This window comes from Carex rostrata, chromosome 8, assembly GCF_964058835.1.
Source record: "Carex rostrata chromosome 8, lpCarRost1.2, whole genome shotgun sequence".
Taxonomy (NCBI): domain Eukaryota; kingdom Viridiplantae; phylum Streptophyta; class Magnoliopsida; order Poales; family Cyperaceae; genus Carex; species Carex rostrata.
The window spans coordinates 5,691,289-5,705,629 of record NC_135925.1 but is presented as its reverse complement, the minus strand read 5'-3'; the positions used below and the strand labels follow the sequence as shown (position 1 = coordinate 5,705,629).

The 14,341-nt window shown below is 35.4% G+C and overlaps 2 protein-coding genes across 2 annotated transcripts; one reads left to right on the top strand and one right to left on the bottom strand.

The window, feature by feature from the left end:
* The first annotated feature begins 839 nt into the window (after positions 1-839).
* Positions 840-4,740, top strand: LOC144558740 (proline-rich receptor-like protein kinase PERK15). The gene is made up of 8 exons (XM_078307592.1): positions 840-1,788; positions 1,976-2,515; positions 2,706-2,798; positions 2,881-2,951; positions 3,166-3,242; positions 3,338-3,485; positions 3,886-4,047; positions 4,296-4,740. The coding sequence occupies exons 1-8, from the start codon at positions 1,218-1,220 to the stop codon at positions 4,572-4,574; spliced, it is 1,941 nt and encodes a 646-aa protein (XP_078163718.1). The 5' UTR covers positions 840-1,217; the 3' UTR covers positions 4,575-4,740.
* A 2,090-nt stretch (positions 4,741-6,830) lies between these two features.
* LOC144558739 (Sugar isomerase (SIS) family protein) lies at positions 6,831-13,905 on the bottom strand. The gene is made up of 24 exons (XM_078307591.1): positions 13,750-13,905; positions 13,377-13,431; positions 13,200-13,276; positions 13,039-13,120; positions 12,913-12,960; positions 12,223-12,378; positions 11,683-11,779; positions 11,437-11,479; positions 11,241-11,308; positions 11,052-11,136; positions 10,918-10,966; positions 10,738-10,810; positions 9,991-10,051; positions 9,748-9,814; positions 9,589-9,645; positions 9,374-9,427; positions 9,128-9,256; positions 8,775-8,838; positions 8,605-8,678; positions 8,086-8,139; positions 7,907-7,975; positions 7,591-7,680; positions 7,397-7,504; positions 6,831-7,084 (listed from the first exon to the last, which is right to left on the bottom strand). Exons 2-24 carry the CDS (start codon positions 13,425-13,427, stop codon positions 7,037-7,039), a joined length of 1,704 nt encoding a protein of 567 aa, XP_078163717.1. The 5' UTR covers positions 13,428-13,431; positions 13,750-13,905; the 3' UTR covers positions 6,831-7,036.
* Positions 13,906-14,341: the final 436 nt, after the last annotated feature.

The window sequence follows — 14,341 nt, the reverse complement described above, 5'->3', positions numbered from 1 at the left end:
AGGCGGTTTTGACATTTCGAACTGGAGAAATTATGGAGATAAATATAGTAAATTACAAACCAACCATGTCTATTCTCTGAGGAGGAGCATGTCAGCAGAGAAGGACGAAAAAAGTTGTGTCTAATTGCTGAATCTTTTCCGCTTTCGCCCTTCTCTGAAGTACTTTTTTTTTTTGCAACCAATTATCTGAAGAAGTTGCTTGAATTAATTGGAGAGAGGGCATATTCCGTGGACTCACAAATTGAGGTTAGAGTTCTCATTTACTTTCCTTCAATCATCAAATTATTTCTTTTCTTTTGCTAAGAAAGGAAATCAAGGAGGGTTTGACAAAGAAACTTTTCCCAATATCTTAATCTCAGATTGTGCACAATCTACTGGTTTTTGGTGGTTCAATTGTGCTAAAAAAGAAAAGAAAAGAAAACGGGCCAACTTATGAAATGTGGTGATTGTTTTTTTTGTAATCTCTAAAGCTATATTCTAACAAAATTGTATCTTCCTTAGAATTTCTCCTATGGAATTTATTTGTAAGCATATGTATTCAGTCATGCTGGTAACTAATATCTTCTCAATTATTAAATTGCATATTAATTTTCCTGTTTCTCATCGATATTTATTCTGTTCTTTAGCAGTCAACCTTCATTTACAATTTGAATTTGAAAATGGTGACTGAATACATAAATTGACTTTAAAAGTATAGAAAAGCAGAGAAAGATTTTTGTATTAGACACTCAAACCAGTTATAGTCAGAGTTGTTTGAGTTCTCTCTCAGAAAACAATTTTCAAAAAATTTGAATAGTTCATAAGTCATAACACCAAATTCTGATTACACTCGTCTTCATTGTATCTTTCCTTAGTAATACAACCTTTTCTACTAGATATTTGAATGTTTACAATACTGAATAAGGTTGCAATCTTTAGTCTTCATTACACAAACCTTTATCGGAAGTGTCGTTAATCAGCCAACCCAAACTTTTTTCTTTGAAAATTTTAAATTTTAGTTACACTCAATCATTATCTTTTCCACTAACTGAAAACCTTATCTATGAATTTTAAGTTCTCCCCTAAAAAAAGAAAATTTCAGTTTCAATAACATCTGCATCTTTTTGCAGGATTCTAACAGGGAAGACCAAAACTCCTTCAAATTGAAAAAAGGGAGGAGTTTATGAATAAGTTCAACGAAAAGTTCCAACAAATATAGAGAAAACTTGATACAAAAAATGTCTTCAGATTCAACAAATACATCCTCTCCAATCTCTTCTCCACAGCCCCCTAACTCATCAAACTCCACTGCCTCAGCACCGCCTCCGACCAATGCCACACCTGCCTCACCGCCCCCATCCTCCCCTTCCACAGCCCCTTCAACCAATAACACCTCCCCACCCCCTTCATCCTCTCCCCCTTCTCCTCCTACGTCAAACCATTCTCAAAACTCATCTCCGGGGAATGCGCAATCCTCTCCTTCACCACCACCATCAAAATCCGGCTCCTCACAATCGTCATCTTCATCTTCATCTTCATCTCCACCTCCACCTCCACCTCCACCCCCGCCTCCTCCTCCCGGAGCATTGCGGTCTTCAACATCTAATGATTCTAACAAGTCATCTGGGTCAACAACAAGCAATAGTAACACAAGTGTCATCTTACCTGTTGTCCTTGGACTAGCGGGTGGTATTGTATTGATGTTGATCCTATCTTGGCTGGTGAACTTGTGCTGCAGGAAGAAGAAGAAGAAGATTGACAAGCCACACAATGCCATGCAGTACTACAATGACACATCTGGCTTCCAAGGTATCTATGATTTAACAAGTGTAGGGTCATAAATTTACAATCAAAGTTGGTTTTGACAGAGTTTATTTGGGCATTGTGTGTCATGTTTGATATGACCACATGCATTATCATATATGGTCACAAATAAACAAAAAATGAAACCAAATATCCTACTACTAATTATTCAAATGGTAATCTCAAACAATAGGGAACAACTATTTTATGAGCGGCCCTGACTCACAGTGGCAGATGGACTCATCAAATGTTGGTAGGCCACCACTACCAATGAGTGGCAGCAGTGCTGGAGGTGGCAGTGGATGGCCTCCACCACCACCGCCTCCATTGGTTGCAAGCAGTGATATGAGTTCAGCTGCCTACTCTGGGCCCCACATGCCCCCGATGCCCCCTCCCTCTCCTACTGTTGCCCTAGGTTACAACAACAAAAGCACCTTCACTTATGAAGAGTTGGCATCAGCAACAAACAATTTCTCTCAGGCGAATTTGTTGGGACAAGGAGGGTTTGGCTATGTGCACAAGGGTGTATTGCCAAATGGTAAAGAGATTGCTGTCAAGCAACTTAAATCAGGAAGCGGACAAGGGGAGAGAGAATTTCAAGCGGAGGTTGATATCATTAGCCGAGTTCACCATAGACATCTTGTGTCGCTTGTCGGCTATTGCATTGCTGGTGCACAGAGAATGTTGGTGTATGAATTTGTGGAGAACAAGACTCTTGAGTATCACTTGCATGGTAAGATTCTTAAAACATATCAGGTTATCAACTACTTTCTTGTCTTTGTGCAGTACTGTTCTGTTTTTCTTTTTCTTTTTCTATCGAAAATTATATCTGATATTACAACAAGTTTTCTGTAATGCTATAACTAAGGTTCATAAAAAGTATGACCGAGGTGCTATAACTCCAAATTAAATTTGGATTTTAGGGGCATCAAAAGGATTGCCGGTGATGATATGGCCAGTAAGGCTTAAAATTGCTCTGGGATCTGCCAAAGGACTTGCTTATTTGCACGAAGATTGTAAGACATCATATACTTTCTAATTTTCAATTTCTAAGTTAGTATTGTGCCTCATTGTAATATTTTCACCTTCCATATATAGGCCATCCACGCATTATTCACCGAGATATAAAGTCGTCCAATATCCTTCTAGATGAAAAATTTGAAGCCATGGTAAGTTGGATAACATAATGACTTGTTTTTTTAATTCCTGTATTCTTTCTTAATAAAATCTTGCAACTCTGTGTTCCTTTCTTTCATATGATTTTTTAATTAAAGAGAGATATGTGACAGTTTTTCGGTTGTATGGATAAGTGTAGTAGATTCAATTAGCTCTTAATTTTCCTCCATCCTTGACCCTTAGTTCTTGTGTTCTATGTATGTGAAGGTTGCTGACTTTGGATTGGCAAAACTAACAACTGAAAATCACACTCATGTCTCAACACGTGTCATGGGTACCTTCGGGTAAGGCATACAACTTATTAACAGGAAAAAGGAAAGAATTTTTTTGAATAACTTGTAGCATGCTTTAGATTAACATTTCAATATCAAACCTTTAGGTATTTGGCTCCAGAATATGCATCAAGTGGCAAACTTACAGAGAAATCTGATGTCTTTTCATATGGTGTTATGCTTCTTGAAATGATAACCGGAAGAAGGCCAGTTGATAGCAATCATCATTTCATGGATGATAGCTTGGTCGATTGGGTAAGCTAGGCAAAGACAAAAAATGAAACAAATGTTAAAAAGTAGAACTATTAGATGCAGTGTTAGAACGGGTGGTGATCATTATTAAAAAAAAAAATGCAGAAGAGAGAAAAACGAAAAAAAATAAAAATAAGAAGTAGGTTATTATTGTGGTATCCCTTTCGCAGCCCAAAAATTTTTCATAGTCCCAAAAAAGAATTGCAAAAGTATGTAATACATCTGAAAAAATAAGTGAAAATGGCAAAAAAAAAAAAAAAAATCCTTACTGTACTTCTCCAAGGTAATTTGCATGAATATTTGAGTTCTTTTACATGGTTAGAAAACTAAAAAAAATATTACTTACCTTAAAAATTGGTTTTTGATTTATTTTATTTATTTTTGTATATGCATGAATATGTAGGCAAGGCCGGTTCTGTCTCGTGCATTGGCAGATGGAAACTACGATGAGTTGGCAGATCCACGCTTGGAAAGCAACTATGATCCCATGGAGATGGCCCGCATGGTTGCAGCTGCCGCTGCTTGTGTTCGCCACTCTGCTCGAAGACGTCCAAAGATGAGCCAGGTACGTGTGCTTTGGCATTTCTCAATTATTACATTCTATATGCAGAACGACACTGTCAATTATTGGCTGGTACGTAGTGGCAGTCTGGTAACTTGATCCAAGTCAAGTCCAATCGAGCCTCAAATAACCCCAAATTATGCAATCAAAGCTTATTGATGGAATCATCTTTCTGTGTAACCCAATTATAGGTTTATAAGTCTAGTTTAGATTTATACAGCATTTCTCATAATGTTTTACTACATATGCAGATTGTGCGTGCACTGGAGGGAGACGTATCCTTGGAAGACTTAAATGAAGGGATGAGACCAGGCCAGAGCATGATGTTTAGTTCAAGCTCTGACTATGAATCGAGCTCTTACAACAACAACATGCGCCGCATCCGCAAAATGGCTTTGGCAAGTCCAGAGTATAGTGGTGATTATAGTGGGACTGTCAATGATTATGAGCCCCACCACTCAGCCTCAAGCAGTGATGGAGGGTTTTCCGACGACCTAAACCCTAGACACAGAATGCACCCTGACCTTTGAAAAAAGAAATGAACAAAAAATGCGGTTTGTTAGCTTTGTAACCCATGACATTTGATCGAACTTTGTAAACCCATGGGTTCCTTGTTTGGGATGCTTATGTTCTAATTTGATTCAAAGAAATGATGCTCAATTGATTTTTTTAATTCAATTGTATATTTTTTGCTCATTTTGTTTATCTCAAAGTGTATATAGGAGGACCTTAAAGAGAGCTTGTTTCAAACATTAACTGTTACTCTTTTTCTTATGGCTCCCTTTGATCTAACATTGTACATGAAAAGTGTAGAAAAAATAGTTATGAATTTGGAACTTAGATATTCTTCTTTCTATACAATACTCATGGAGCAAAGAGGGATAAATAACGGACAAAGAAAAAGGCAATAAGAAAGCTTGGCACTTGGTGGTCATTGCCAGTTAATATATCTACACGGTAGGCACCAATATCCCTTGATGATATTTGGAAAAATGTTGGAACTTCATTCCGAATGCAATTCTAATGTATCTGATAAAAGTTTATTTAGAAAAAACCCTCGCGATCATGTTGAAAATGAGATTTGTGTGCGTGCCTCCCTGTATGCAAGTGTTCTGTGTGTGTGATGTTAATTACTATATATAATTAGCTTCTCCTATTTCAATTATCAGAACTTATATGCCATGCTCATCACCTTGTGTTGGCCTTGTAAACAGATATGTGTCAATTTTATTTTTCTTCTTATTCTTTACTTACGGGCCTTTGAATCCTTCTTCTTTTTTTAAATCTTGATAGTGAATGTCAAGTTGAAGTTACAGGAAGATAAAAATAAAAGTAAAAGAAAAGTCTAGTACATCATATTACAACAATTTTAATAAGGGCCTTTAAATCCTTAATGCAAGTAATTTCGGACTGTTTTTTGGATGTGGTTCCAGGCTTCCAGCTGCACAGATTTTTCACTAATGATTTGCTGGTCACGAAGAAGTTACATAATTTATTCACTAGACTAGAATAAAAAAACCATTAATCTACCAATAATCCGGGTCCTGACAAGGTTCCTTGTTACGCTGTAGTTCTAAAGAGTATTTGACAGTTTTTTTTTTCTTTTCTTTTGAGGAAAAGGAGTCTCGCTAGTATAACATCAGTGTCATTTCAGCCTATATAACACCAACTCCAAAATCTATCGAATCGACTTCAAACGGTAAATCCAAACCGTTCAAACCGATCTACTTCATTAGTTGTAGTTGTGCGTTTACATCAAAATTTATAACTTTTTGAATTTATTTAGTATCAAGTCAAGCGGTCAAATGTATGAGTTTTTAAGTTAATTTTAATACATTCATTTTTTACCGCATGATTTGATACTAAAATAACTCAAAAATATAAAAAAAAAAAATCTATCTAAACGCATCACTCATAAAGTAAATCGGTTTGAACGGTTTGAATTAGTCATTTGAAGTCTATTCAATTGATTTTGAAATTAGTGTCATATAACACCGATATTATACTAGCCGGACTCTTTGAAAAGGCATCACCACCTTTATACTTTCATTGACTAGTACAATAACAGTATGTGCTGTGTATAGGTGGCAAACAAGTAGATTGAATTGTGGGTCATGTTCCAGTACTTTCAGATTTTGGTCAACTTCATTTCTCAGGATCTCAGGTTGAGATCAACTTAATGTCGGGCTCACGACAAGGGTTATTACCTCGCATTAATCTGGATGCCAATAATTTTTCAAACTCTCACAATTAGGCTTAGATATAGACGAGTTCTGTTTCAGGTCAAGTTCAGGTTGCACGACCTAATCCCGATCACGTGTTCGTGTTAGTTCAGATTATTGTAAGATCTGATCAGGTTTGTATACTTCCACAATTTCTCCTAATTAGATCATTTCAGGTTGGGTTTGGTTCTGGTTGCTCGATTAGGCTCAGTTCTACTAATGAGTCACGGCTTATGGATTGCTTAATGAATGCATTGAAAGAGTTTGGTTATATTCACTGTGCATGATACTTCCAGTACTAAACAATACCAGTATTCTACAAGTATCAGATAGAGATAATCAGGTGTTGAGGCTTATTTTTAGATTTGGTTTGGTTCACACCTAATTAGGTACCAGCTCAGACTCTGAGCTTGTACATTAAAGTATGACAAAATAAATTTGTTATTGAAAACATTTGGCTCAGTGCACAAGGAATTTAATTAGTACTCCCCAAACTATTGATAACGCAAGAAATATTCACTCACTATCAGGAAACTACCAGTTGAAATACTTCAAAATAAAATATGGTCGTGCTCTGATAGCTTCCATGAAGAAAATTAGTTAAACGATCTTATATTAGATATAAACAAAAAACACACAGACCTCAATATACATAAAAGTTACCGAGTATCTTAAATTATTCCAACGAAACAAAAATATTAGAAGAAAAAAAAAAGACTCGAGCAAATTTCTTTATAGCCGACATTTTACAACTCGCAAAGAGCCATTATTCATATTACATTTTTTGGCAGCACGGTCTTATCATAAGAAGTATTTACCTGAAGAGTGGAAACTTGACATTATAAGCAAGAGAAAAAATAAATAAAAAGAAACTAGATGTAGGCAACTTATTTAAACATTGTTCAAGTATACATAAATTTGTATTAAATTCTCTAACAGAATCCAAATTTTGCATATCATGGACCATTCAAATATATTCCACCATTTTTTGTGTATGTTATTTTCATTTGTATTATATACATCTTGCATCTTATAAGCTGTTCAATTGTTCATGCAGGTATTATATAACGCATGTGATAAACACGATAGTAGAAGTCATGAGAGAGAGAGAGAGAGAGAGAGACAAAGACCTCAAGGAACCGGGACATGAGAGTAGCAGTGCTGAAGTTGAAACCCTGAACTGGTTTTTTATCCACACGAGATGCATGCAATTGCTTCCTCACTTGAGTTGCAAGTGACTGCATAACCATTTATTAACAGATAAATAAAAAGGTTAAGGAAGTTGAGAAAGACTATCAAAGGGTACTAATGTAATAACACATACCTTGCCAAGTTCAACTCCCCACTGATCAAAGGAGTTGATTCCCCATACAAAGCCTTGAACTGCTATTCTGTGCTCATATATTGCCAACAACTGCCAACATATAATCGATTTATTTAATCATTACGTATCCCAAATATGCCCCTCAAACAAGTCCAAATATACCAATTTACCATACCATAACTGATTTATTGAGCATTATAACAGGACAGAGAGAAGACATCTTCACAGTAAAACAATTTTTAAACACACAAATTTTAACATTTTAGTTTAAATATTTTCTTTGATTTTAGAAAATTTTAATTGCAGGGGAGCAAACCTGGCCAATGTTATAAGCAGACAGAGAGGGAAGCAATATACTCAGAGAAGGTCGGTTGCCAGTGAAGGTCTACAAAAAAAGAACAATTGCGAAATTGAGCTAATACATAATGGAAGGGAAAAAAAAAATGAAGTATAAAAGTCAACCAAAAAATACTACATAGAAATAGATGATCACACCTTGTGAGGGACCAAATGGTCAGGTACCTTGTCCTGGAGTAGCTCAGCTGGAGTCTGGCAGAAGAAACAGCAATTTAAATCCGTGATCTTTTTCTTATTTTGGCTTGATTTTTTTTTATAACAACAAAGAGAAGTAATTTGAATTAAAAAATTGCTCCTTGACATGCATTCTCATTTTCATCGTTCAAATCAGAGATTTCTGGGCTCCACTGTAGCAGATTTTTTCCGATTTTAAAATTTACAACCTACACTTCTTTTCTAATAGTATTCTACATTCTAATTTTTGACCTATCATTCTAATTTAACTTCTTTTTTGACAGAAGGGGTGTAGGCAATAATAAAGGGAACAAAAATAAATATTCAAGGCAAGCAAAACTATATATTTTGAAATATAATAGTAATATAAAACAAGAAACTAATTATAGTGAAGCACTGTTGTGAAGATATGAGAGTGGGGATAAAATGGATTAGGACCACTATCGCCTCCCTTAAATAAGAAAAGCAAGCTAGTAATCTTACCTTTCCGTAAGCAAGAGCATCAGGTTGAGCAAAGAAATTTGACATAAGTTCGTCATGGTTGCTCACCACCTCTCCTGTTAGATGAATACAAGAAGAAGAAATATTTGTAACTTAACCAACACAGACATTTCAGATTTAATATGTTCATACTAATTACAAATATAATATACCTTTCAGATAAATTGGTTGTTGGCTTCTGATAATGCCAATAAAATCACAAGGAATGACCCTTCCCTGAAATGAACCAAATAAAATGATTAACTATACATGCACGCTCAGGTTTACAGTATCAACCAGTCATCTTGACACCAGTCAATTAAACTACTACTGGGATCTACTGGTTTGTAACAGATGGCTTAGGCAAGGGTTTAAGTTTTACTAATGTTGTACCACCATGTTCTTACCAGAAAGCACCTAGCCCGTAGAAGTCTGGTACCAGGTCAAACTCTAGTCTGCTGTATTTTTTTTGGGGCTTTGACCATCTCGATTACTACTTGTTACTTCAAAAAGAGTAAAATAATACCTGATGAATTAGTTGATAAAAGCTATGCTGGCCATTGGTACCAGGCTCTCCAAAATCAATCTCACCGGCCTCAAATGGAAGTGGGGTCCCATCAATTGAAACCCCCTTTCCATTACTCTCCATGCTCAGCTAGCAAACCACAATAAAATTAAATGTACATTTAATTCAAGAAAAAACAATCTGCAGCAACAAGGAACATATGCAATTTAAAATGAGGGTAAGACTAATGTGTATTAGTAGAATTACCTGCTGGATATGCGGGGCAAACTTCTCTAATGCTTGGGCATAAGGTAGTATAGCCTGGAATTAGAGGTATCCTCTTTGTTAGAAAATTAAGAAGCGTCTGAAATTACAATTTTATCAGAGAAATCCAAGATAACAACCAAACGGTAATTTAAAAGGAACCCAAAATATAAGAATAATAGAGGAAGAGAACTTGGGGTAAAGTCAACATAACTTACCCTAGCTGGGTATCCAAGGAAAGTAACATTCCATACACTCAACAGGCCAACAAGAACCTAGATAAATTTCAAAATTAAATTTAAATAACAAAATAGAGTCAAATGGTATAAACAAAGATTGTGAGATCAATTTCCTCTGGAATGGAATAAATTTCTTACTGGAATATTGCTCTCAAACGGAGCCGAAAAAAAGTGGTTGTCGATGCTACGTGCTCCTTCTAAAAACCTTCGACAAGTGAAACAGATTATTAAAGGCAAATTTCACAGATCGCGCTGCAACTATTTCTATTGGATAATCAACTTTATCATTTTGTCGGCATTGTTCATAAAAAGAAAAAAAAGGCCTAATAGTGTCAAGTACTTCAATAAATATAAGTTAAAAGGAATAAAATGCAATCATACTTCTCAACTACTGAAAAACCATATTGCAGAGAGAGAGGCAAAACTCCAACAGCACTGCAAACTGCAAAGAGATGTAACCATCACAACACAGAAGGCTTGTAATTATGTTTATGGCAGACCCAAGCTCAAATACTGCTATAAAATGCATGTGACCCATACTTACAAATACTGGTATTAGTCCAACTCCACCATTTTCTCAAGTACTTCTGCACAGTTTTAGTTATTTAATTTGTCGAATTAGGTTACAGGGTCTATGCAGCCTTAACATGGTCAATAAATACATATCTGGTACCAGCAAAATAAACAACTAGGCCCTCTCTGGTATTAAAATTAATTTTAATAAGACTGAATTGATTTGTTGTGAATATTTCTAAAGAAAAGGGCCTCAGGTTAGCTAATATTCTTAATTGCTCCGTTTCCTCTCTGCCAATTAAATACTTGGGTGTCCCCTTACATTGCAAGAAACTCCTCTCCTCCGACTCTGGGTTTGGGGTTAAAAGTTGTAAATTGCATTCTGAGCTGAGGTTGAAAGTCGGTAATAAGTACCAGTTGGTACCAGATATCTTCTTTTGCTTATTTTTCAAGCACCGCTCTGCTGGTACCGAAACTCTGGTAAACGAGGTTCAGAATTATAAATAAGATTCTTGTTGGTACATGAAATACTGTTAGTTTTGTTGATGAATCTGGTAGCTTTGCTAATTTTTGAAAAAAAAAAAAATAACAAACAAACTCATGTAAACAACTTACCACTGTAGCGACCACCAACCCAATCCCAAAATGCAAACGCATTAGCAGGATCAATCCCGAAATCCTTCACAAGCTATACAAGAAAAAAAAAAAATCTAAACATAATAGTGGCAAGTACACAAAATGAACAAACATTTAAATAATAAAGGGACAAATGTGGAAAAAAAAAAATTTAAGTACCGGGAGATTAGTGCTGACAGCAACCATGTGCTTTGCAACAGCTTCAGCTCTGAAAAATAAATGCACATTAATTAGTAACAACAAAAGGTTAAATCCTAACAAAAAATTATGAAAAACAAAGAAGACAATTCAACCCAAGGGAAGAAGAAATCCATTCTCTTAGAGTTCTAGCATTAAGCATTGTCTCGGCTGTTGTAAAGGTCTTTGACACCACCACCACTGTAATAATCCAAAACGATTAATGAAAAAATAAGCAATTTACTCATCAATAAATTATTCAATTAACAATAACAAAGTGGACAAATGTTGACAAGTAAGAGAACCTAGAGTAGTTTCAGGATCCAAATCCTTGATGCTTCTAGCAACATCAACCGGGTCAACATTTGCGAGGCTGAGATAGGAAAAAAAACAAACTCAGATATTGCACATTTTCCTAATTAAATTATAGTTGATTGTTTTGATTCACCTATCCTATCATATTAGAAAAAAGAAAAATTAAAAAAAGTTAGATTTGCTGACAATCGAAGCTGGCGCCCTTTGGCATATTCAGCAGCCTCTGGATCTGAAAACAAAAAATGGATAACAATTTAATTCCATAGCCAGTGCAGTAATTGTACACCAACCATCACAGATACCGATAGAGTCCTATAGGTTGCTTCTTTGCCTTTTTTCTTGGTAAATTTTAGTTTAAATGGGTAATTTCCCATGTCCAGCAGAAAAGATCAAGGAAGAAAGCAAAAAAAAGGTTTGGTTTTATGTTCTTACCAGTTTGAAGTGCAGAATGCACAAATAGCGGACCAAGAAAACTGCCACCAATTCCAACTGAGACAACATCTTTCAAAGGCTTTCCTGTTGCGCCAATCTATAGGAAAAGATAAAATGGAAAAAAATAATGTAATGTAACTCTTAAGTTGTCTAACCAAATTTTCCCAATATAATATTAGCAAAAATATCTTTGGAGACTACATTTGTGGAATCCAAGTTCTGCCTAATATATAACCCAGTTAGATGGAAATTATGTCAGTCCAGAAATAACAAGCCCTGGTTATGATCAAACCAGTAAGGTTCTGTGATACTGTCAAGTGGGATGGTCCAATTGTAGTTTGTTTGCACAACTCACGAGGAACTTTTTGAGTTGAGAAGGGGACACTTAAGGATAAAGTGAATTGCACTTGAGCTTCATATCACAAGTCTGATTCAATTCAGTGCGGTCAGTTGCACGATAAAGGGTTCACCATACGACCTGGTAAGTGGTAACAATATTATCAGGCAAAGAAGAAATGCTTGAAATCAACCAATTCTTACCCAAGCACCACTTCGAACTTTTTCAGAGAAGTCCTTGATTTTGTCTAGCACTTCCCACACCTCAGGCACCACATTCTTACCATCACTGTAAATCTCTTTTCCACGGGCAGCCCGCAAGGCTACATGCAACACCGACCTGTTCTCTGTGCTATTTATCTGACAGAAGTATATAATGGTAACAAAATCAGAAAACATGCTTTAATGATGGTACATTAAGTTTGGTATTGATAGTTTGTTTCAGCGCCGTCAAGTATTGTCACAGCACAGCACTGGATCTGACTGGTAAGGTCTATGAACAGGTTCCATAAACAAGCCTGACTGAACAAGCCTTTTGGGGCTTTTGACTTTTGTTATTTTGAGTTTAATACATTTCTAATGTGATTCATTAGGAGAAAGATAACAATGATACACTGCTAACAATATGTACTAGAAAGAAACCTGCATGTTTGAGTAACATAATGTCACACACATCCATATAGCTGGCTTCAAACTAGAAGATATTGACCAAAAGTACATAAAGATTTGGTTGAGATGCCTTACCAGTAGTTTTACTGGTAAGAACCAGTAACTATTGAATACTGTACAAGTATGGATACTAAGATAGTTGCAGTCGACCATGAACCCAAGCACTGATAATAGATTTTGGAGTAATTTCTGTTACTTTTTCATATAAAGTATAGCAATACAAACCTTTTGACCACTGTACATCTTCTCTATCTTCTCTTTCAAATGTGCAGCCTACACAGAATTAAAATGAAAATGAATAAATATTTCAACGTATTAAATTTATCGATTTAAAGCAAAATTTGTCCAGACCTCAGCAAGTTTGAAAAGTTTCCCCATGGTGTCTTGGGAAACACGCTGCCTTGAATAATCTAGAAAAACCCCATCGTATTCTCTAAAATTCAGAATAAACCATTAGCCAAATATTGCTAACAGGAATTTAGCACTAACAGATGTGCAAAATAAACACATACACCATCATTGACTTGCACCGGTCTACATCATTCATCAAATCTCGCAAGTGTGTTTTCTGGATTTCACCAACATGTTGCTGAAGAGAAAAAAATAAAACCTCATGAGTATAATTGCATATAAGTAAATTCAAGTAAGCTTTTAGTTGATTGAAAAGATACAGAAAATTGATTTTGTGCCTTGAGATTCTTCCATTGTTCCGTCTCAGAGATGAGAGCTGATGATGCCATAATTCTGTGAATTATCAAAGAATATTTAAATTACGATTACTTGAGCATTAATATAAATAAAAGGCATATTTCCTTGTATTTTGCTCTCTTCCCAAAAAAAAAAAAAAAAAAAAAAATCATAACAATTTTCAAAGTTGAATTGCTCAGAGAAGGGAAAGGGGATGGCCCAGCCCAACCCCCGCCCCCCTCCGCTCCTTCCTTTTCAAAATTGGAGCTTCTACCATGGCAATTCAATATACCATAATTGCAACCATAATTTGGAAAATCTATCTATCACCAGCCCATGACCCGATTAAGAACGCTTGAATTCGGAGAAACTCACCGTCCGAGCGACGACGATTCTTCCTTTTGGTTTGTTTGTGGCTAGCTGATCATTCAAATTTGCTTTTCTAACCGACTTTTTAAAGGTCGATGGGATGGATGGTCGGAACCTCTAATCTCTTCCCCGGACCTGTATTTTTGGGTCCACGTGTTTATTTTTTTTTTTTGAGAAAAGGTCCACGTGTTAATGTTCCCTGAAATAGTGAAATGTAATAGCTATTTCATCGGATGAAATACTTTTTTGCCTTGTTGCAATGAAATTTTATAGGTAATTAGGTATGCTAGATTTTGTCTTGTGATTATATTTTTTAAAATTTAACGGATAAATATTTGTAAATTTTGTTGCGCATACCGGAAATATTTCATAAAAATACTTTCCGTACAAGAAACAAATGTGATTTATCATTTTTCACGAAAAATTATTTTCAATATTATTTATATATACATATATATAAAATCTTTGAAGGACCATTTGATGAATATGAAACAGTAAGACTACGCTATTTTTATTACAGTATTATCAGAAACAAAAAAAATACAATATTATTTAACAAAACCGTTATATACATTTTATTTATTCACATTTGGTTAAT

Excerpts from the sequence above, each read along its gene's own strand:
- LOC144558740 (XM_078307592.1), top strand. The coding sequence starts at position 1,218 with ATGTCTTCAGATTCAACAAATACATCCTCTCCAATCTCTTCTCCACAG. Across the intron at positions 2,952-3,165 it reads ATGAAAAATTTGAAGCCATG|GTTGCTGACTTTGGATTGGC; the intron begins GTAAGTTGGATA and ends ATGTATGTGAAG. Across the intron at positions 4,048-4,295 it reads GACGTCCAAAGATGAGCCAG|ATTGTGCGTGCACTGGAGGG; the intron begins GTACGTGTGCTT and ends CTACATATGCAG.
- LOC144558739 (XM_078307591.1), bottom strand. The coding sequence starts at position 13,427 with ATGGCATCATCAGCTCTCATCTCTGAGACGGAACAATGGAAGAATCTC. Across the intron at positions 12,379-12,912 it reads AGATGTACAGTGGTCAAAAG|ATAAATAGCACAGAGAACAG; the intron begins GTTTGTATTGCT and ends TACTTCTGTCAG. Across the intron at positions 10,052-10,737 it reads GGTTGGTGGTCGCTACAGTG|TTTGCAGTGCTGTTGGAGTT; the intron begins GTAAGTTGTTTA and ends ATCTCTTTGCAG.